Raw genomic sequence first — 23,896 nt, 5'->3', positions numbered from 1 at the left:
ACTCTGAGTACATCTTATGATTTGCAAATAGATATTACAAAAATTACTCCACACTTTGGAGAGCAGGCAATTAATTCTTTTTGCTATAAATTCTGTGCCAAATTAGTTATATAAACAAATGGTTACAAAATACAAACAAGACCAATAATTGTGTATTAATGAAGGGTACATTAAAAAAACACACAACCAAACAGTTGGCTCAATTTTTTTTGCAATTTAATTGATAGCTGTGTGATTTCTGATATCTATTATGTAAAACTGGACATTTTTGAGTCCTCATTTATTTGTATTGGGAATATTAAAAGCTTACCTATTGTTCAATGAGGCTAAGCAGGTGGGTAAGAATTTTCTTACTTAATACAAATAAACTACATGGGAAGAGCCACAACAAAAAGAGAAAAAAAATCACCTCTTCAAGATCATAGTTACCCTTGAGGCTCATTTAAGTTAGATATAGACTTTAGAATCTTCGATTCACAGAAAGATTTAAAAACTATAAAGGAGCCAGTTCAATTCACCTTTTCTTCAATAAATGAATGAATAAATAAATAAATAAATAAAATTTTCTAGAAATTCAGTCCTATTGTCATGGAAAAAATAAAAGCAGCCAACAACAAAACCCTAAAAGTTAGAATAATACCATTTCAGCTTCACTTAAAAAAAACAACAACCCATCAATTAAGGAATGGTTTCTAGTGAGATTCCATTTGCTCACACATTTGAATAAAAAGAGACAAATGAGTCAGTTCAGCTATACAAGTGTAATTCTGAAATAACTCCATTGAAGTCAGTGGCCTTGGACTGGTGCAATCAAGTTCATTACAATAGTTACAAGCCAATATTAAGCCTGCAAACTAAAGAGTGCTTGTCATATAACACAATAGACTCCTAGTGTTATAACACAGGGAAGCAAACTCTGGTCTTCACATCAAGGCAAATGCAACCCAAAGTTTATCAGGAAGTGCTTGAAAATAAATTACAGCAGGGCTATATCTAAAATCCTTTCCTTCAAAAGAAAAGTTGCTAATGCCAGTCAAAAGAATGCTTAATCATTCTGTAAAATTTTGCATTGTGCTCTCTGAAGTAAGAGTACAGTTGCTCTAAGACAGTACTGTTGACAATAGGATGGGGGCGCCCTTTTGATTCATGTAAACATCTTTCTCGTCCATCACTCCTAATACAATAGAACCCCTTGGTCTGGTTAAAATAAAAATTTGAAGACATGATTCTGGAAGGCAGGTTAAGAAATCTTTCCACTTTTTGCAATTCAGGAAGAGGGTCCTTGATCAAAGTATTCCCGTCTACTATGTGAATTTGATCCAAATGGAAATGTTTAAGCCACCTCTCCATATGGATGTCATACAGGCTCCTCTGGATAGCCTTGTATTTGGTATTAAGTGCTCCATTTTTAATAACAATGTCTTCAAAGAGCTGAACCGGCTTGTGGCTTTCCAGTCTATTGTAATAGACTTGGGTATAATCAGAGATAACTCTCTCTGTGGGGTCTCTGAGAATAAGCAGCAGTTTAATAGAGCTATTCATATCATGAATCCTTTCGGGAGCCTGTGGCGAGGTAAAATAGCCTGGTGTTTTTTCAATAGTTATTTGATTTTCATATGAAAATGGCATCAGGCTCCTATACCAGTCTATTCCTTTCACATAATTCTCATCCCAGTCAAAAAAGTGAACTTCAGTAGCTGCCACCACAATATTCGGGTGAACATCCAACATTTCAAGTAAAGCCCTTGTCCCTCCTTTACGAACTCCAATAATGATTGTCTGAGGTATTCGCCTGCTTGTTCCAGGAGGTCTCACTTGTGCAGAGTAGTGTTCACTCTTATTGCTGAACAACATGACTTGTGACTTCAGTGTCTCCATGAGGGCCCCATTCTCAACTGGAGCACCATGGGCTGGGGACAGCAAAAGGTATGCTGACACAAGTAGAAAGGCCATGTGGAGACGGAGAAACAATCAGTGCAAAACGCTGTTGTGCTTGGCTGGTGAAGCAATAAACACGTCTCCTCTTGACGAGGGAGCTGATGGAACTAAGGCCAAAGCAGCAATGGATTTCTTAAGCATCTGGGAGTTGAGAGAGAGGGATGGAAAAGACAGTAATTAGTATCTCTGTCTATACATAATAACCAAAGAATTCTATTTGAAACTTATAATCTCTATAGGCAAAGTAATCGTGGAAAATTAATACAATGAGCGAATCTATGTTTTTTTACCCCCAGACTTTTGATGTCTAAATGGTGTCACCATTTATGGAAAATATGCCCAAACATAGCAATGAACTGACACACACACTCTCTCATACACACACATATGCAATTGCGAAGCATTACAAAAAAGGCAATTACAGATAGTTATTTTTTGGGCTATCAAGGATCCCAAACGTGTCAAGGTGGAGCTGTTTTGAAAAAGATAGAATCCGTGGTGTCAAGCAGACTGGCCAAAAGGAGCAGCCAGATGCTGCTCCAGCTGTGGTCAGGTGGAGACCATTGCTACTGCATGGCCCTCTCAAAGTGAGCCACCACCATTGTCCTGAATGTCAGGAGCAGCTTTTTGCTACCTATTTTTATACTGGCTTTTCCTGGGTTGATGCACTCTCTGTGCGGCTTCCAGCTGCTTTGGCGGTGTGCTTCATCTAAACGCCATGCCCCCAAAGTGTCTGGAAGCTGGTTTATTTGGCCCATTTGTTTGGGGCCTGTGTTGTCTTTCTTAGAGCCTTATCACACAGGGCTGGTTGTAGCAGTACAAAAGGCGCCAGGAAGGGAATGAAATGAGTGAAGGACGCATTTTACTGCACACAGAATGCTGCCGCCACCGCCGAAAATTCCTGTTCTGTTCTGCATCCATTCCCCATCCATCCCAGAGGAGGAGATTTTTGAGAACTTCTCTGAACAGTTCTCAAAAATCTCCTCCTCTGGGATGGATGAGGAACGCAATGGAATGGGGACTTCCTGTGTGCAGTAAAATGCATCCCTCACTCGTTCCGTTACCTTCTCAGCCCCATTTGTACCGTTCCAGGAGCCCTGTGCAACATGGCTCTTAGTTTCCGTAAGTAAAATCCTCATGGACAGATTCCATCCTTCATTCAAAATATGACTTCCCAATAACTGATATTACCAGTAGCTTTTTTTTTCTTGCTTTCGTCACACAGATATACATATGTATATCTCCAGTTTCTAAATGCAGATTGAGTATATCTAATTCAAAATGCTAAGAACTAGACGTGTTCTGTATTTCAGATTTTTTTTTCAGGGTTGTAGTCATTCTTTAGTTTAGGTGCCAGAATTCCTGCTGCAACATACATCTTTTTAAAAAAATGATTTTATTGAAAATTTAAGCATTAAACAACAAAAAAATTAGTAGTTATAACACCTTACATTTACAAACACATAATTATCCGTATCTTCCTAAATATTCAGCTGTCCAGAATTATCCACTTTTTCAGAAAGCTAAATAAAAATAAATATATTTCTTATGTATATCACTCATCTTGTGTGTTTCTTACTGTCTTCTACATTATTTCCTTATATTTTTAATAATTCTAGATAACTCCAGTCTCTTTATTTCATTGGTGATTTACACTTTCCTATCTTTGTCAGAGTTAAATGGTATTTCCATATATGTTTACATGTCTATCTTGTTATTTTATATCTCTTTCCAGCGTTTACCACAAAAAATCCTTAATGCCTCACATTCTTTTTCTATCTTTTCCTTGTCCTTTCCATGAATAATGTCAGTTAGCTTGTCCATTTCCATCATAGCATAGATTTTTTATCAACTACTCATCAATCGATGGAATCTCATTTAGATGAGTAACAGAATGCCCAGAAGGGGCATTCTCACGCCGCTGCTGGTTGCTGCGTCCGGGAACCGCAGCATCCAAGCCGCGCGGTTCCCGGACGCAGCAAAGAAGAAGTGCCAAAATGGCGCTTCTTCTTCCACACTAGATGAGACACTGCATGGCGCTATTTGCGCACTCATGGCATCACATCTGGTGTGCGACATGCGGATGCTATGCATCCATCACGTAAAAATGGCGGAGCCTGTGTGTATAGGGCGCCACCATCTGTACGCCCTCGTCATGTGCTAGGGGTGAGACCAGTGTGGACGCTAGGTCCTCGGCCAACACCTAGCACATGACGGGGGCACCGGAAGAGCCCATCTGTAACGGGCCTTAGTTTCCAATATTGTGCCAGAAGCAACCTTCCAGCTGTTGTCATGTAAAGAATCTTGCACCAATGAAGGGCTTCTATTCTCTTTGGGATTTTATTTGTCATATTTAAAAGATACATTTCGGGAGTTTGTTCAAAGTCAATACCAAGAATTTTAGTTATAGATAAGTGAATTTGGGTCCAATATTTCTTTATCCTAGGACAATCCCACCAAACATGTAGCCAAGTTTCTTTTGCATTCAAGCATTTCCAGCACTGATTAGTCTTCCCTTTGTGAATTGTATTTCAGATTTTTTCAGATTTTAGAATACTGTACTTGCATATCCATAATGAGATATAATCAGGCTGGAGACAGGCTGAGCATCTATGAAATGGTAGGAGGCATGGATTCCTGCCACTTCACAGATACCCGCATCTTTCTTCAGCCGCATTTTTGTAGTTCTAAAAGTTTTGTATTTTGGACTACTTCAGAATTCTGGATAAGGGATACTCAACCTGTAATTTTAGCATCCTATATCTGCCAGGAAATCAAGACTGCTTTTAAATGCCCACTTGAACATTATTTTTATTTTTATTTATTTATATTTGAATATTATAATAATTTTTATATTTTATTTCTATATTCAAATTATTGCAAGGTCTCAGAGGAGTTGCAATATCTACTACATATTCTCCAAGTAGTCCCCATTAAATACAAAGCAATAAAAGAACAATTTTAAACACCTCAAACATTTACATTTTTAAAACATTTAACAGTGAAAACAACAGAACAACAAAAGTAATAACTGAGAAAGAAATGCTTACATATACCCTAACATCATTTAAACAATAAATGTCGATAATACCAAAATACATTGTATATTGTAACCAGAGTACTAGAAGGCAAGCACATGCCAATACAGGTGTAATCACCCCCTCATTGACAATGCAATAGTGATTGCCTTACAACCCACAAAAATCTCTCACTAAGTTTCTAGTATAGCCTGTGTTTTCAGATGAGGATATGATTATTCCTCAATTTCTAAGTGCTCTGTATTTTTCTCCAGTCTACTGCTTTTCAACTCCTTAAGAATATACAAAATTTCTTTGGAGCAAGCACTTAACATCAAACTAACAGAAAACTTCACAGTTATAGGAATATGATTAACTTTTAGTTTCATCCAAGCTGATCATGGGATTGGCAGGTTAGGGAAGTGCATTTAGAATTCTCAGCCAGAGAGCTCTAATGCCTTACTAAACCACAAATCCCATAGGACCATGTTGGCAAACCCATGGCACGTGTGCCATTTTTGGCACAAAGCCTGATTCTCATGGGCACGGCAGCCACCAGTGGAAGGGCCAGAAGGGTGGGGCACAGGCACGCATGCACGGCCCAGCTCCTTGTCTCAGCCCAATTTGCCCTGGGACAATGGGGCTGCAAGGAGCCAGCTGGCAGAGCTGGCGTTCTGGCTGGAAGTTCCACCCCTCGTGACTGGGGTCCTAGGAACTGCAATGGCTTGTTGCTGTGTGTCTTCAAGTCGTTTAGAACTTATAAGGACCTTCAGGCAAATCTATGGGGGTTTATTGGCAAGGTTTGCTCAAGAAGTTTTGCAGGGGGGCATGGAGGAGGAGGAGGAGGGAACTGGTGGTGGTGGCAAGGGGCATGGAGGAGGAGGAAGAGAAGGGTAAGAAGAGGAAGGAAAGAAGGAGGAGGGAACCAGCATGTGGTGGTGGGGGGTATGGCTATGGAGGAGGAAGAGGAAGAGGAAGAACAGTGCTAGGTTGCAGGAGGAGGAGGAGGAGGAGGGGTGTGGAGTGTGTTCTGTGCCTTTAAGTTATCATTAATGCCTACAATATTGTACAAGAATTAAAATAATGGAAAAAAACCCAAACAATAAAAACAATTAAAACAAAACAATTAAAATATATGCTTCCATGTTACATTGAAATCTTACAAAGGTAGGAGCTTTCCTCGTCTGTATGGGTGAAGAATGGAATATGGAAACTCATCTCTTTCACTCAAAAACATCAACTTTGGGTGTTCCCACATTATACATAGGCCACTTTCCAAATAGATTATTAGGACCTTTTATCTTTTAATAGCAAACCTCCATGTCATAACACACAAACTGTTTTTGACAGTCTCCTTGATTTCATAATACATTTGCTGTGTGGCATGAGAAGAAGGCTGCCATTCAAACTAAAAGCTCTGCTGAAACAATCTACTTGTGCTGTTCTTTGGATCTCACCCAAAGATTGCAATTCACAGTAATTATAGACTTTTAATCATCCAGGCTGATTCAGAGCATCTGAGCTCTCATATAGGTATAGGTTCACCCGTCCCCTCCTAAAGGTATCAAATAATACAAGAAAAACATTATTTGTTATTAGCTTTGTATAGTTGCATTGTTCACAATTTTTCATTATATACAGTACTTAAATCTCAGGGGAATATGTTTTACTCCTGGTCTTATGATTTTGATTTGTGATGTAAGAACAAAGTTACAATCACCTTGAACTGCCAAGACAACGCTCTTTAGCAGAGTTAGCTGTGTTCCGCTGTTCATTTTTCTTATTATTTTCAACCTCTGTGATCATTAGAGTTAACACTGCAAGTGTAGTTCAATGGATCTAGACCCCCCAGGAGCCTGTAACTGTCTTTGGTATTGCAACTTGGTGGTTTTTAGAAGTTTCTCCATATGGTAGGTCACAGACTCAGAGAATAAGACCCACACAAAATGTCAACACAAAGAAACCCTCATCTGTTATTGTGGGAAGGTTACATTTTCAATTTCAGTAGGTCAGGTTGAGACTGTAGCTTTGCTGAAGGTGTGAAGCACATGATAAAACAGCAATAGGTAAAAGCTAACTTGGTTTCAGCCACCTGAACAATAGTCCATAGATAATGCCAGTTTGTCAAACAGTGAAACTTTTGTCTGTGAAGCCTGAAAAATGTGTGTATTTATGCAAAAATGAAATATACTTCTTTGAAATGGAAATAAATGCTCTCTCTGTGTGTATTTTAAATGACAGTTTTCCAAAGGAAGACGGAAAAGCCACTGAAAACAATGTTCAGTCATTGACTTCAGATGTAAACAAGAGCTGATCTCAGACTGATTCACAATGTCCTAATTAAGGCAACGGAGAGACAAATCATTTGCACATGGGAAAACAGTTCCTTTGCAATATCTGAAGGAACAAAATCATTCTTATTCAGAATACGTATCCTCACTGCAATAACAAATATTTTATTACCACTCCACAACTTTTCACATGCATTTTAGAAACATCCATTTATTATTTACTTAACATCATCATGAATGTTAACACAAAATGGTGACTCATCATGAAATGAGTGTAAATACAAAGTGTTGACTTGCAAGCATTGTCTATAACTGAATTGCTTTCTAAAAGTGTTTTGAGCCTTACCTGCAGCTTTCTTCATGTGAACTCACAGCACTGTGAATTCTCCTAAAGATTCTGCAATGTCATCTACTTATGTTACTTAGATGAACACCAGAGACAGACAGATGGGCCAATTAAGAGGTGTTTTCTCATTTTGCTGATCTTGGCATGGCTCAGGTAGGGAAGACTCCCCCCCCCCCCAGCTATCACCAATCTATGCTTCTCAGACCTACTCCCATGTTACATGACAGAGAAAATTTGCACTCAGGGAAATATTGCCTTTCCTGTGGCATTTGAATAAGACCTCACAAGTAACATATACAATAAAGTTTCCGCTTCTTCTCCCAGAAGAATAACAGTATATCTACACTGTAGAAATAAAGCAGTTTGACACCACTTTAACTGTCATGGCTCCATCATGGAATTCTGGGATTTGTAGTTTGGTGAGAGTCTCAGCCTGGTATGTCAAAGAGCTCTGGTGTCTCACCAAGCTACAAATCCCAGGATTATGTATCACAGAGTCATGAAAGTTAAAGTGATGTCAAATTGCTTTATTTCTGCAGTGTTGATATACCCTCATGTAGTACATATAGGCATGGTACAGACAGGTGTACTGCCTGTCTTTCCCACTTGTTGGTGCTGCAGCCGCCGCACCGCACAGCACTGACACGCTGTCAAAAAGAAGTCGCTATAAGCGGCTTCTTTTTTGTGGTGCCGTAAAAGAGAAACAGCACCGCTATGATGTCACTTCCTAGAAGTGACGTCCGGATGCTCGGCGTTGGTGTCATCATGGAGCCTCCCAGATGAACAGGAAGGCATCATGATGTTGCCATCCACCCGTACTAGGGCTTGGGAGCGTGCAGTTGCTGCGCAATCCCGAGTCCTAGTATCGCTGCCACTACGCCACTTCCTGACAGTATGTACCAGTTCATAGACACAGAAGACTATTGCACTTCTTTTCCTCCCAGCTTTTGCATGGGCTGAAACTTTTGAATTTTTTTTAAACGAGCGTTTTGACACACCAGTCTGGAGGCATTGCATACCCAATCTTGGCATCCCATCCCTGATCTGTACTTTTCTGGCACTTTTTGAAAGAATGGGGAAACTCCCATTCTTTCAAAAGCTGCTGGAGAAATATGGATTGGGGATAGAATGCCAAATTGAGTATGTGATGCCTCCTGACTGGCCACAGAGGCGTGTGAAAACACCCATTTTTCAAAATCAAGTATCAGGCTGGGAGGAAAGGAAGTGCGATACTCTCCACAGCGTTGTATTACATTTTCTATGGCTTAATTCTGTCTTTTGACATAGTCACTTCTTTCTTTCTGTGAGGCAGAAACAGAGAGATTTTAAAAAATATTAGTTGCCTGATCTTAATAGATGCTGCTCTGGATCATAAAACTTGCTTTGCTGACTGGGCTATGATGTCCTAGGCTGTTGCCTTTATCATCATAATGTTATATCCATGACAAGTTCCTCTTGTCTTTGGCAGTTACAAACTCCTTGTTCTGCTCTTAAATGCCATCCAGGCCCATATACCTACCTGTATTTTTGCTAAGTTTCCCCTGAAATGTATGAGGAAACTCAAGAATAAGCTCCCTCCTCCCTCACATTCTTTCTCCATCAATCTGGAATAACACTTTAAAATTTATCCATATAAACAAATACAAGGGGCAAACTTAATATGAATATTAAGTCCCTATGCCAACTGTCCCATTAAGGCTGATTATGTTCCTACTGGGGCCACCCACCTGCCTACTCTGAAGTTTGCAAAGTACAGAATTCAGATCTAGTCAAGTGGGCAGCAACTTCAGACTATAAACAAGAAGACTGGCAATATTTCAAAGCAGGATTTTAAAAAACCTATTGTCCTCCCATTTCTCTGCCTTCCAGACTCTTTCCAAGATTTAGGCTGCATCCATAAACGAGTCATCACCTTTCAAGATGGTTATCAATGAAGTTAGTTTTCAAAAGTACTTACACTTATAGCTCCAGTGCCGTTAATAATTAACATTATAACTTCACTTATCCCCCCACCCTCAAATGTAAGTAGTTAACCTTGACATCTTTTTTTAATTGAAAAATATGAATACTACAAGTTGCTGATCTGTGTACAAAACATGATCTCTTCCAATCCACCTCAAAGATGCTTTCACACCAACAGAACATGAGTCAGCCACATTAGCACAGCAGGAGGCAGCACTTGAAACATGGGACATTCTTCCTCCATCATGTAGTGAAGCCATATTCTTTTAGCTATAAAAGGAACTAAATGTTACAGTGCAAAAACAATTAAGTTATCTCTCATTGTTATAATTAACTTATAGGTTACTGGAAAATAAATTATTTACTAGTTACTTCCAAGATTAGATTATTCCTCATCTCCCTTTTTAAATAATGTCAGACTGTGAATTTGAGTATACATTATGCACATATTTACAGAACTTACTCTGTTTCCCAAAATAAAGTATGTACAAAATATTTCTTTCAGTCCCTGACCACAGGATACACTTGCTCAGCTCCTACTCTTGTTGGCATTTTCAGGCTCTGATATTAGTGGGTTGGTCAATCTGCTCTGAGCACTCCGGATAGCTCCTATAAACTTTGCACTGAAATCCAGAGTGCATCAACCTGGAGCTGCTACTGGGTTTTGATAGTAATAAATTTTCAAGCTAACATTTTCAAGCACAAAGCATGCACACATTTTCTTTTTAAATGTAAACTAAGGGCTAAACTACATGGTATTAAATACATAGTATGCAGCTGAACACTTTCTTTCTTAAACCCACAAGCATATGAATAAGGAGCACTGCATGTGGATTCCTTTCCCCTCCAACAATAACCCTCTTTCCTATAATTTAATAATAATAATTTATTTATTTATATTCCTCCTTTTCCTTGTGGAAATAGATCCTGATGGAATTGGCACAAATGGAGTATTTTCCATCGCTCTTTATCTCCTGTATATAGCTAAATAAATAAATAAATAAGAGCACCATTAGGGGAAAGGTATAAACCAGGGGTGGGAGTCATGGAGTACTCCAGATGTTGTAGGACTGCCAGTCCTGCCAGTCCAAGACAGCATAACCAGTGGTGAGAAATACTTCAACAAAATTGTTGTACTTCAAGTAGACCACAAGCTGAACATGAGTCAACAGTGCGATGCGGCAGCTAAAAAGGCCAATGCATTTTAGGCAGCATCAATAAAAGTACAGTGTCTAGATCAAGAGAAGTAATAGTGCCACTGTATTCTGCTCTGGTCAGGCCCCACCTGGAATACTGTGTCCAGTTCTGGGCACCACAATTCAAAAAGGACATTGAGAAACTGGAGCGTGTCCAGAGGAGGGCGAGTAAAATGGTGAAAGGTCTGGAAACCTTGCCCTATGAGGAACGACTCAGGGAGCTGGGGATGTTTAGCCTGGAGAAGAGACGGTTAAGAGGTGATATGATAGCCCTGTGTAAATATTTGAAAGGATGTCATACTGAGGAGGGAGCAAGCTTGTTTTCTGTTGCTCCAGAGACTATGACCTGGAACAATGGATGCAAGCTCCAGGAAAAGAGATTCCACCTCAACATTAGGAAGAGCTTCCTGACAGTAAGGGTTGTGGAACACACTCCTTCCTCAGAGTGTAGTGGAGTCTCCTTCCTTGGAGGTCTTTAAGCAGAGGCTGGATGGCCATCTGCTGGGGATGCTTTGATTTGGATTTCCTGCATGGCAGGGGGTTGGAGTGGATGGCCTGTGCGGTCTCTTCCAACTCTATGATTCTATGAAAATAAATAAAATAAACATAAATAAAACTTTTATTTATATCCCAATTTTTGTTAAAAGCAATCAAAGCAGCTTACAAGAGTTAAAATACATCCATATATACAAAATATCCCCCCTTAAAAGACAATTAAACAATATAGAATTTAAAATTACATAACAATTAAAACCAATAAAAGTGGCAGAGTCATAATATATATGTGGGGGGGGGGCAATCACCACATGGCCGAGTAGTTTATTCTGAAAAGGCCTGCCATCTTGATAGCTTTCTTGAGATCTGTCTTGATAGCTTTCTTGAAGCTGTCTAAGTTGGTGATTTGATGGATCTTGTCCGGCAGGCCGTTCCACAGGCTGGGAACAGTTGCAGAAAAGGCCCTCTGGGAAGTTGCAATCAGTCTAGTTTTTATAGGTTGCAATAAATTCTTACCAGAGGACTTGAGAGTACGGGGTGGATTATATGGAAGTAGGCGATCCCTTAGATAGGTTGGGCCCAAGTCATGTAGGGCTTTAAAGGTAATAACCAACACCTTGTACTGTGCTCGAAAACTAATAGGCAGCCAGTGGAGTGGTTTTAATATTGGTGTCATATAGTCACTCCTAGATGTTCTAGTGATCAACCTGGCCGCCATATTCTGTACCAATTGAAGTTTTCAGACTAGGCACAAGGGTAGCCCCATGGAGAACGCATTGCAAAAGTGAAGTCTTGAGGTTACCAGTGCATGTACTACAGTTTTGAGCTCATCCAATTCCAGGGAAGGGCGCAGCTGGCATATCAGCTGAAGCTGATAGCAGGCGCTCTTGACCGTCACATTCACCTGATTTCTCATCTAAAGTGACAGATCAAGAAGCACTCCCAGACTCTGAACACAGTCCTTTGAGGAGAGCGTGAACCCCTCTAGGACTGGAGGGTGCAGCCCAATACCTGGTTTAGGAGCCCCTACTGTAAGTACCTTCTTTTTGTCTGGATTCAGCTGGAAGGCTGTGTGATTCTGATTCCTGATTTACACCTATTTTACCACCACATAGTCTTGATACTGGTTGCTCCTTCCATGTAATTGTAAGGCGAAGAAAAAGTGAAGCTCAGCTGCTTACTCCACATTTAACATTTGCATATGATTTATCATTAGTTCAGTACACCCAGGCCATACACAGCTTTCAGCTTACGCTGAAGCTGCACAGTGAGAAAAACAATGGCATGCGCACTGTGCCATATGTACGTACCTTAATGTTTTCAATGGGGCTCGAGCATACACATTTTTTCTCTTACGTGGGGTGTGTGTCTGGAATGGATCACCCACGTAAGGGAAGGGCCCATTGTATGTTCTGTGCTTGCACAGGCTAACAACAGAAAGTATAAGGCTCTAGCAAGTTTGCAGTAATTAATTACTGAATATGGCAAAAATTGCTGCCAAACGAAAACTTTACCTAGCAATATACTGCAAAAGATAATCAGATTCAGAATGCATTATAGAGCTAAAGCTAAATGCATCAAAATTGCCTTTGGAAGTAATTCCATTGGAATAACATTCCAGATTTAGTCTAAGAAAATTGATTGATTCTGATGAATCTTGGGGAATGTCAGTTCCTGTGGTTATACTATAATTGGTATATAAACCTAAAGAGGGTTTAAACTACAAGTAGAATAGGTAATTGGGACATGTTATCTAAATAAAATCCATCTTGTGCTAAATTTGTGGAATCAGATGTGGAATCATTTTTATAAAACAATCTGAGTGACTTTGTATAATAAAAACAAAGACTCTGAAGTGACGATATTGCATTTTCCCTATCTCACAGATCACTTGAAATAGTTTCATGGTATATAATTTAAAAATTAGTTCTGTCTCTTTTCCCTCCAGCTCACCAGTACAGCATCCAAATTATAGCACCTTACTGCATGTTATGTTTTTCCATTATTTCATAATGTTGTTGCTTGGTAACAAAATGATATGGTATGCATTAGGCATAAAGAAGAAGGAAAAAACCAAACTTATTAGGAAACTGAGGCACTAAATAAAGAACTAAAAGATATTTTGAACAGCAGGAAAATTTCTGAGTCAGAATGTACACAAGAATTAGATCTGCAGAGCAATCTCAAGCAATCTAATGCTGGAAAGATCTCAAGTCCTGCTGGCCCAGGTCAGAGTTTATAGCCTTCTGATAAACATGTACAGGTTGGCACATTTTACTGTGCTGACAGACTCTCTCTCCTTTCAATGGTCTCATGAGTTAAAGGGAATATTCACCAAGAAGGTCAAATAACAGACTGTGCAAATAATGGAAGAAAGATGGGAAGAGAAGGTGCCTGGCTGGTGTCACTTCTGCCTAGTTTACTTTCATTTAACATGAGTGGGGAAAATGAATGCAGAGTACTAACCGCCTGTTGCAAAAAATGGTATGTAGTGCAGTTGTTCTCAAACACTGTGGGCCTTCCCCTTTCTTTCAAAATGTCATTATTCTAAAATAACACTGCGACAGTCTAAGGAGCTTATCAGATGAACTTTAAAACCAGCTCAAGTGTCCCAGGCTGCAGCCAGAATGCAGGATGGAGGCGGGGATTATCGCATGGTAAATCACTGCCTAATCACCACCCACCATCAGCCTGGGTCCAAGCCAGATCCCAGCCGCACTTCGCCAGCACCTTTTTAAAGTTGGAAGCTTTCCAGTTTTGAAAAAGCGTTGGCAGAGTGTGGCTGGGACACGGGCTAATGGTGAGTGGCGATGAGGCGGCGATTTAGCATGTGCTAATCCCTGCCTCCATCCCGCATCCTGGCTGCAGCCCAGGAGGTTTGAGACAGTTTTAAAGTTCATCTGACAAGCTCCTAAGTATTTTAAAATACATAAGTATTTAAATTAATGCATCAAATGAGAAGAGAGCAGGGAGACAGAAGACAGTAAGAAGTAAAATGAAGGGGTGGAGTGAGAAAGCATACATTTGACAGATGCCAAAAGAATGAGGGAAGGAGAACTAAAGCCAACCTGACCTGCTATCACTCAAACAAGCAATGCAATGCATTAAAAATATATATATAATGTTGTTTAAAATGGGGAAGGGGATTGGAACCATAGGACCATCAGTCACAAACTAAATAGGATAACTGTACAATCATCACCAATCATATCCACATTTTGTCTTTCAGGGATAGAAAAGTACCATGCCTGGCACCATATTTCTGCTTTGATAAATGATATTCTATTCATTTCCCCACTCTCCAGATATATCACTTCCCAGGGTGGAAAGACTCTGATCTGGTTACTGTCCTTGTTCCTCTCAAACATATCATTGCCTCTCTCACATTACAAAGCTGCTTTTTATTGAATCAAAAATTTTGATCCACCCACCTTGACGTTCTTTGCACTGACTGGCAGTGACTTTTCATGGTTTTAGACAGAGTCTCTTCTGATCCAACATGAAGATGTCGGAGAGTTTCTATAAGCAAAGCACATGATCTAACACTAAAATATGGCTTTTCTGCATATATGACAACTCTTAGCATCTACTGGGCAGCTGAGTTGCTATATGTTTCATTGTTGTGTGAACAGGTTATTGTATGAACTGAGACATTGGTCGAAAACACACTGAATAAATAATCCAGTTTGAGACCCCTTTCATTTAAGACAGCTTTAACTGCCCCGGCTCACTGCTAGGAAATTGTAGTTTTGTAAGACATTTAGCCTTCTCTATCAGAGAGCTCTGGTGCCACAACAAACCGCAATTTCCAGGATTCCCTAATACTGAGCCAGGGCAGGTAAAGCAGCCTCAAACTGGATTATTTATGTAGTATGTTTTGGACCACTGTTCCCTTCTGAAGAGACTATAAAGTAGGGGAAATGCTTGCTAATTACTGATTTCATTGTGCAGCAAAAGAAAGCTTTCTCTGACTGGATCTGCATGGCAGAAATAATCTGCTTTGCTCTTGTGTCATAACAAACTACAGTTCCCAGAATTCCACAGCATTGAGCCATAGCAGTTAAAGCAGCATCAAACTGGATTATTTCTGCAATGTAAATGCAGCTTCTGCTACAGTGCCCATCAAGAGTAATGATTTTCTCATTGAAGTTAGTCAGGCTCCCAGTGTTGGCTGTTTCTGCTATCAGCTGAAGACCTATTCTATAAAGGACCAGCCTCCGCTCAGGGAGTTAAAATGACAACATGAAATGATTTTCAAATAGTGAAAACACAAAAAGTGATTACAGGATCTTGCTCTGAAAAGACCCTTTTCAACATTTCATTCAGTTCCATTTAATTTGATAAAATTACCAGCTTGGTAGATGAAGGGAATGCTGTGGATATAGTATATCTTGATTTCAGTAAGGCCTTTGACAAGGTTCCCCATGACATTCTTGCAAACAAGCTTGTAAAATGTGGGCTAGACAAAGGAACTGTTAAATGGATTAGTAATTGGTTGACCGGCCGAACCCAAAGGGTGCTCAACAATGGCTCCTTTTCATCCTGGAGAAAAGTGACCAGTGGGGTCCCACAGGGCTCTGTCCTGGGCCCAGTGCTATTCAACATCTTTATCAATGACCTGGATGACAGAATTGGAAGCATACTTATCAAATTTGCAGATGATACCAAATTAGGGGGAATAGCTAATACCCCAGAGGACAGGATCAAGATTCAAAATGACCTGAATAGACTAGAAACCTGGGCCAAAGCTAACAAAATGAAATTCAACACGGAGAAATGTAAGGTATTGCACTTAGGGCAGAAAAATAAAATGCACAGATATAGGATGGGTGACACCTGGCTGAATGAAACTACGTGTGAAAGGGATCTAGGAGTCCAAGTAGACCACAAGTTGAACATGAGTGAACAGCTAAAAAGGCCAATGCTATTTTAGGCTGCATCAATAGAAGTATAGTGTCTAGATCAAGAGAAGTAATAGTGCCACTGTATTCTGCTCTGGTCAGGCCCCACCTAGAATATTGTGTCCAGTTCTGGGCACCACAATTCAGAAAGGACATTGAGAAACTGGAGCGTGTCCAAAGGAGGGCGACAAAAATGGTGAAGGGTCTGGAAACCATGCCCTATGAGGAACGACTTAGGGAGCTGGGGATGTTTAGCCTGGAGAAAAGAAGGTTAAGAGGTGATATGATCGCCCTGTTTAAATATTTGAAGGGATGTCATATTGAAGAGGGAGCAAGCTTGTTTTCTGCTGCTCCAGAGAACAGGACCCGGAACAATGGATGCAAGCTGCAGGAAAAGAGATTCCACCTGAACATTAGGAGGAACTTCCTGACAGTAAGGGCTGTTCGACAATGGAATGCACTCCCTCGGAGGGTGATACAGTCTCCTTCCTTGGAGGTCTTTAAACAGAGGCTGGATGGCCATCTGTCAGGGATGCTTTGATTTGGATTTCCTGCATGGCAGGGGGTTGGACTGGATGGCCCTAGTGGTCTCTTCCAACTCTATGATTCTATGATTCTATGATTCTAATTTAATTTAATGTTTAATTATTTACCCCCCACCTTATACCTGCATAAAATGAAACCTGTTTATATTTTAAACTAGCAAAAAGCAAAGAAACTATGCCAGCAAGTCTTCAGCCTAGAATTCAGGGATTTATTCTGATAGATCCACTATGCATCTCAGAAACTAGAATAATGGATGAACACTTCAAGGAAGCAGCTGTAACTAATAAAAGCTTAAGGGCTCTTAAAATTCACCAATATATTTTAACCTTTTTTAAAAGAGGAAAAATGCAAGACTTTAATATATACTTAGTTAGCCTTTGAGAAAAGCAGGGCATAATCGGTTACAATCACAGAGAAACTGAAGTGGTACACTCAAGCACCAAAAGTCTGTAGTGAAGTTACTTGGTTGATGCTTGTGTTAATGAGGCAGCATTTCCATTTCCATTAAGAGCTAACAGTCATGAACCTTGAGAAACAAAAAGAAAAGGGGGGAAAAAACCTAGCTACTGTACTTGGTGGCTACAGATATCAGCTGCAAAGCAATTGCAATTGCCTTCAGGCTTCCTTCTTACTAGGTGCACAGACTAGAATAGATTAAAAAGTAATGCTGGGGAAGGTTAGCATAAACTATAAGTACATTAAATGGTTGGCAGGTGATGTTTCAAGATATGCATTTGAGGAGAAAAAAAGATTTTATTTGCCTAAGGCTAGAATTATTTTTCTCTAATTCCTATTTCTGATAACTTTAGGTAGAAAATTTATTGATGAAAGTATGGCTTTGAGGAATGCTCATTCTCTCTGCCACCCCTTTCTAGTATGCATGGATGCACACATCCACACTTCTACCAAACTTCAAAGAGTTAAATGAGATGCAACCAGTCTTTTCAATCTTCATTTACAGTTCTGAAGCAAATTACAGAAACAAATGTAAGTGGAATTTACCATGTACAGGTCATATCGTAAGTAAAGTTAAAATGGCTTAATGACATTCATTATTTGCAATGATGTCAATTTTGAAACACGTACTTTATTGCTGCTAATTACGGACAAACCTAATATGGCTATAAAAGCTTCGATACAGCACCAGCTGTAAATGTTGTGCATGCTACGTGATGCAATTTTATGAGCAATTCCATAACTGAAGAGATTTAGGGAAAGCTGCAGTAGACTACCTAGAGAAGCACCATTTTTACCCATTTCCAGTGTCAAAAATTCTCATTGAAACATACAGTATCCATAAATCATACTGAACCTCAAGGGAATAAAGGGGAAAAAAAGGATTTGCAAACCTTCACTGCTTATTGTTACATGAATATGTTGGCTCAAACAATTGTAATGCCTAACCAATATGAAGTGCAACTTGAAGATCAAAGCTCATATTTCACCATTCTGTTGTGCTGTCATTCCTCTGTCATTACATGTTTGGGAAAGCAATATAATAGAAGGCTAGCATATAGAAGGTATGGACAGGAAAGCAAATGATACTTACTAAATATCAGAGGAGTAAGCTTCTAAATCTCTCTCTGTATCATCCAGTTTTTCTTATGTAGATATGACATGGCTGTGGATCTAGCATGTTCACTCTCATAAACACCTGTCTGTGTGATCAATGGTGAGAGGCAATGGAAATTGTAGGCAACAACATATCCAAGGTGGACAAGACCTGCCTCTCATTGGAGAAATGTGGTGGTTTCTCAACTACTTAGAGTGCAGGAGATTAGTAAACTGGACTATTAACAAGCAGGCAATTCAGTCCATTAATCAGAAAAAGGTTCTTGAATTCTCAAGGACAAAGAACCTTACATTGACAGAATTGGCAGACACTGCCAAATATTGTCCAGTTAAAGGTATAAGTTATATAATCCACTAAATGATTTGAAATATGTTTCTGTTAAAGCGCATCTAGCAAAATGTGTCCTGGAATCAAAAGCTTGAAGGACAATAACAAACATTTTGATACATTTAATATCTTTGGCCAAGGTTCTACATCACAGCCTTTGTTCTATAGCTTTACAAATCCATAGCCACAAAACCTGGGCATCTGGGCACCAGATGAGCATCTTGGCACCAGCAAGAATGTTCCAATGGACACTGATTGCTTCTAGTGAGCATCAGGTACTTCTAATGTGCTTGTGATGTGCATCAAGTACTTGTGATACATACTGGGCACTTTGGATACATGCTGGACATATTTGATGTGCTCTGGACACAACTGATGTATGTTAGACATTTCTGACCTGCAGTGAACACAATCCCATTATGGCAAAATGGGATGTGGCTCTTCTGTTCAAAGTACAGCAGCCCCTCCCAATTCAGAAAGGATATATTCTGGACACCCCCACCCCCACGAAAATGACGACTTGCAAATATTTAAGCGCCATTGAAAATAATGGTGCATGCACCCAAGGTGCCCATTGGGGGGGGGGGGGCACAGAGGCACATGCCACCATTTTATCCCTCCCTGCTTGTCCTTCCAGTGAAGAGCGAGACCGCAAACTCTAAGTCCACAAAAAGGGAGGGACAAGTGTAGAATTTTGTTTCACTGATTTTGGTACTCCAACCCTCTCCTTTCCAACCTGTTTTCTTGACTTTAGTGTAATACACTTGGTCCGGCCCATCCTTAGTACATAGCGATTGATGGATGCATCACTTCTTTCTTTAATCAGATCTATGGACTATTGGCAAACCTTTACATTTGTGCTCCATGGAATTGCTGCGGAATAACATTTGGCTCCTAAACTAGACTTGATGCCTCCATAGAGGCTTTCCTGATTGGATTTTTCTGTGAACAGAGCTCTTGCCTATCCATCAAGTGTCAGGTTTAACTGACTAAGATTAAGTAGTTGCTGATACGTACCACGCAGAGTGCAAGTGAATGGACAACAGACTACATAGGACTTCATTTTAAAGTCTGAAATCAATGTTTCTGACACCATGCTGTATCTCAGAAATCTACTCTACTTGAAGAAAATGAGAAGGGTTAATAGAAGAGGAGCACCAAGGGCAAACATCCTTCTCACAAGCTTGGTGTAGAGTTGCTTCAAGTACCCTATGCTAAAATATATCATTAATCCGATATTTCAATAATTAAAACAAAAATCAAAAGTCTAATAACTTTGTATAAAGCTATGATATGCAAAAAATAAGAAATTATCAGACTGATAAAACAGTTTTACCATATCTTTAGTAGATCTTTAAAACACATACAAAGTCTCACTTGCTTGAAGACTTACAGATACAGTCAAACATGAAATAATATTTAGCTTTCAGGTCAGTAGATACAATCTAGAGGAACTGTGGCACTTGAATATAACCTGCTCATTTATCTCACACATTTTTTGATTGGCTTTAACATTTTAGCATTCTGAACTGTATGCTATTTAGCACTTTGTTGTTGTTATTGTGTGCCTTCAAGTTGTTTCTGACTCATGGCAACCCTAACACCAGTAGCATCATTGAGGTGTGTGTGCAGACTTCACTGGGTGACACCCCTAAAGGGGAGATGACACCGCAGGATGGGGGGTGACACCCTGTTGTCTCCCTGCCTCCCACGGGTGTTGTTTTGGCCTATGCATGGGCTCCTTGCCCCCACGGGAAGTTGCTTGGGACCAGGCCAGCTCTCCCTGGGCTGTGCTGGCTCTCCTCAGGCCACACCAGCTCTTCCTGGGCTCACGGGGGAGCAGCTGAGACCCTCACAGATATCCTTCCAGCCCCAGACTTCCAGAAATCCCACCAAACGTCTGGGGCTAGGTCTCGCCCACCCCAGAAGTCCCACCCCCCCCACACTGTGTGTCACCCATTGTGGGGGCGCCACTGCCTAAGGTGAACCTACTTTAACAATGGGGGAAAACAGACCAGTACAAAGGGGTGGCTTAAATCTGCCCCCACCACACAGCCACATACCAAGGACCCAAAAGTGACCTATGCCGCAGGCCCAAATTGGAGTGGAAAACCCCCATTCCTTTTTGTGCCAGGTTTCTATAGCCTGGGAGCAGCTTCAGTGCATCTTGGGGGTGTGGATCATCTAATCACTACATCCCCAAGCCACACAGAAGCCAGTTTAAAATGCCTGTCTGTTTCAGGCTGAAAACTGTAAAAATCTAGCCCAGCATGAACTACTGAAGAATGCATTCTCATTCTCTTTCTCTTGTCCCCTCATTCTCCCTCTATGTTTTAAAATGTACTCTTTCTGTCCTTATATATAAAGATCTAATATATTTTTTAAAAAGATGGAGGAGATGAAGATACCACATTTAAAATTTAGACCGTAATCAAGGCATAAAACTGTATGTGTTAAAGAGTTTCTCCACATCATTACCAGAACTACTTTATATGCTGAGTTTCAAGTTGATTTGAATTAATATCCTAGAATTTTAAAACACTCTGAAATTGAGTTTATAAAGTGACAAGAAAGACCTCCAGCTGTACGAAATCCATGGGGTGCCATATAATTAGAGCTTGGGAAACTTTTAGGTATGACAAGTAATTCTGCTGACACTGATACATTTTAACATTGAGGTGAGAAATTTTGGAGTGAAAGTGTATATAACAACCCACACTTTCAGGCAGCATGAATACTTAGCAAGGGTGTATCCACACTACAAAAATAATGCAGTTTTACACCACTTTAACTGCCATGGCTCAGTGCTATGGAATTCTGGGATTTATAATTTTTGTGAGATATTTAGCTTTCCCTGTTAGAGTACTCTGGTGCCCCACCAAGCTACAAATCCAAGAATTCTATAGCATTGAGCCATGAAAGCTGAAGTAGTGTCAAACTGCTTTATTTCTGCAGTGTGACAGCAACCTGAGTTCCTTTATTAACTACCAGAAACATGCCAGAGGTGACTGACTAGGGACCTTATCACACGTGGGGGGGTTTGCAGCTCAGATTCACAGTCAATTCTGTTCAAGCAATGCAAAGTGTGATGTTTTTCCACACCAGATCCAGAGTCACTCCTGTCTAGCAAGGCGAATTAAGGTTTAAACGTGATGTTTTACCACACCTGGTTGCCTTTCCACTGCCCTTCTGAAGTGAGGTTGAAGTGGTCAGTTCTGTTCCAAGCAAGTCACGTGATGTGGATTCAAGCAAAGTGGAATGACTGCACATTGTATTACCACACCAGAGGGTTCCTGGAAGGAGATGCCCTCAAGGGGCTCTGGCCAGAGAGAGGCTCTGCAGCTTCATGGCAAGGGATGGAGGAGAAGGGCTACTGCCCTCGCCCTCTGATAGAGGACCCACCAATGATCCCCCTCCTTCTTCTCCTCTGCCTGGCAATGTCTCCGCTCCAGGAGCAGCCAAAAGATCTCCATCCCTCCTAAGCTGATGATCAGGAGATTGAATGAAGCTCCAGCTTAGCCCCTGGGCACCACCAGCAGCAAAAGGACTGCCCTCCAGTTGGCCATTGGTGCATAGGAGCCAGGCATCAGGCACCATCCTCCTTTTCCAGGACATGCCCTACATTCCATCCTTCCATCCAAGAGGAACTCCCAAACCTCCTCCATTTGGAGCCTGGCTGAGAATCACGAATTTACATTCATATCAGTGTTCTTAGCTTTTATTTTGTTGTTCTCCAATTTTCCCCCATTTTGCGGTGCCTTGTCCTCCTTCACGGTGAGGACCTCTGGTTACCCTGGGGCGAGAAGAGAAGGTGATCTTAGGGGAGGGGAGGGTGTGTAGGAGAGTGTGTGTGTGTGTGATTGTGGGTCTGGGAGTGAAAGAAGGATGCCTGGTGTGTGACAGAGAGAGAGAGAGAAAGGAGGAAAAAAGGAGGAAGAGAGGGCATTTGAGAGTGATTCCCTGCGTGTGCAAAGAGGAGGGCAGTTGTGTGCCAAAGGAAAAGGAGCTCTGTGTGTGAGTGTGTTGCCCTCTCTCCAGCCTTGGTCTCGTCCTTCCCCCTTCTGCTGAATCCATGGCAGTGGAGAGCTCAATGAGGCCCTGCATGACTAAACACCTAAGCGAGGAGAAAGGAGAGCCAGGGCGGGGCACCAATGTCCCATTTCCTTTTCTCTCCAGCAGCACCTTTGCCGGAGAGACTGGCCAGAGAGAGGCTCCAGACACACTGCAGAGATAACCTGGCTCCTGCAGCCCCTGTCAGTCACCCCATTCCCCCTTTTTGTTTCCCGTCACCCTTTGCCTCTGATCATGGGAAATTTGCAACCTAGGGCATTTTTCCTCCTCTGCAGTCCTAGAGCGTTCAAAAAGACGCTAAGCTTCGGGTATGAGGACAGTGCCATGTTAACATGTAGGAATGATTTCCCTGAAGCAGAAAGAAATGGTTTCCCCCACATTTTAAACAAATGTTTACATGTGAATAGTTTTATTTTATTGGATACACACACACAACGTTGTGTGTGTGTTTATGTACATTATACATATATATATACACACACGTAGTGTGATAGTACATGCATGTATATCTATCTTTCTCATCTGTATGTGTTATATATGTGTGTGTAGTGTATATATATATGTGTGTGTGTGGTGTGTGTGGTGGTGTATATATATACTATATATATATAATTGGTATTGATACTACATATATTTAATATAAAAGGTAATCAGAGATGCGTTGTGTGTGTTGTGTGTATGTATATGTTGTGTGTGTGTTATTATTATATATATTATGCCTGTATATATTATGGACACACATATACACAGAGGCATATGATATGATATGAGAACCTTATGGCAAAAGCACCCATTCAAAGGGAGTGGCTGTGCATATATGTGTTTCCCCTTACATTTCATCCTGTATTTACTTCTCGAAATGCATGAATTCCATTCCCAGATTGTTCTGCCATGGAACATTTTCGGAACTCTATGGGAACGTTACAGGTTCTGATGTGATAAAGTTTCAGAGTTAACATTGTTTACTTACAGCATTACATGAGGGTTGCAATGTTGCCTCTATCAGTGAATTGCAACCAAAATGCACTAGAGTCTTCATGCACAACCATATGCAATACACATGTATATCTATACACAATGTGGAACCATGTACATCTGTGTGCCGTGTATATGTACCCCATGTTACAATATGTATCCATCCCCAATGGTTATCACATGTGTAATTTCCATTTCCACAATCAGAAAAAACTGTACCAGAATGTCCAACCAGTTCCAGAGTTAATTTACAATGAT

The 23,896-nt window shown here is 40.6% G+C and overlaps 1 protein-coding gene across 3 annotated transcripts in view; it reads right to left on the bottom strand.

The window, feature by feature from the left end:
• Positions 1–408: 408 nt before the first annotated feature.
• Positions 409–23,896, bottom strand: part of LOC121926369 (heparan sulfate glucosamine 3-O-sulfotransferase 1-like) — a 119,138-nt gene continuing 95,650 nt past the window's right edge. For all 3 annotated transcript variants that reach the window (XM_042459304.1, XM_042459305.1, XM_042459306.1), the window contains one exon: positions 409–2,079. In XM_042459304.1, the coding sequence (XP_042315238.1) occupies positions 1,024–1,953 (930 nt within the window). In that variant the 5' untranslated portion in view covers positions 1,954–2,079 and the 3' untranslated portion in view covers positions 409–1,023. The remainder of the gene's footprint in view (positions 2,080–23,896) is intronic.

The sequence above is a fragment of the Sceloporus undulatus genome, chromosome 3, assembly GCF_019175285.1.
Source record: "Sceloporus undulatus isolate JIND9_A2432 ecotype Alabama chromosome 3, SceUnd_v1.1, whole genome shotgun sequence".
NCBI classification, from domain to species: Eukaryota; Metazoa; Chordata; class Lepidosauria; order Squamata; family Phrynosomatidae; genus Sceloporus; species Sceloporus undulatus.
Note: the sequence above shows the minus strand (reverse complement) of the source record. Positions and strands in the feature narration are given on the sequence as shown.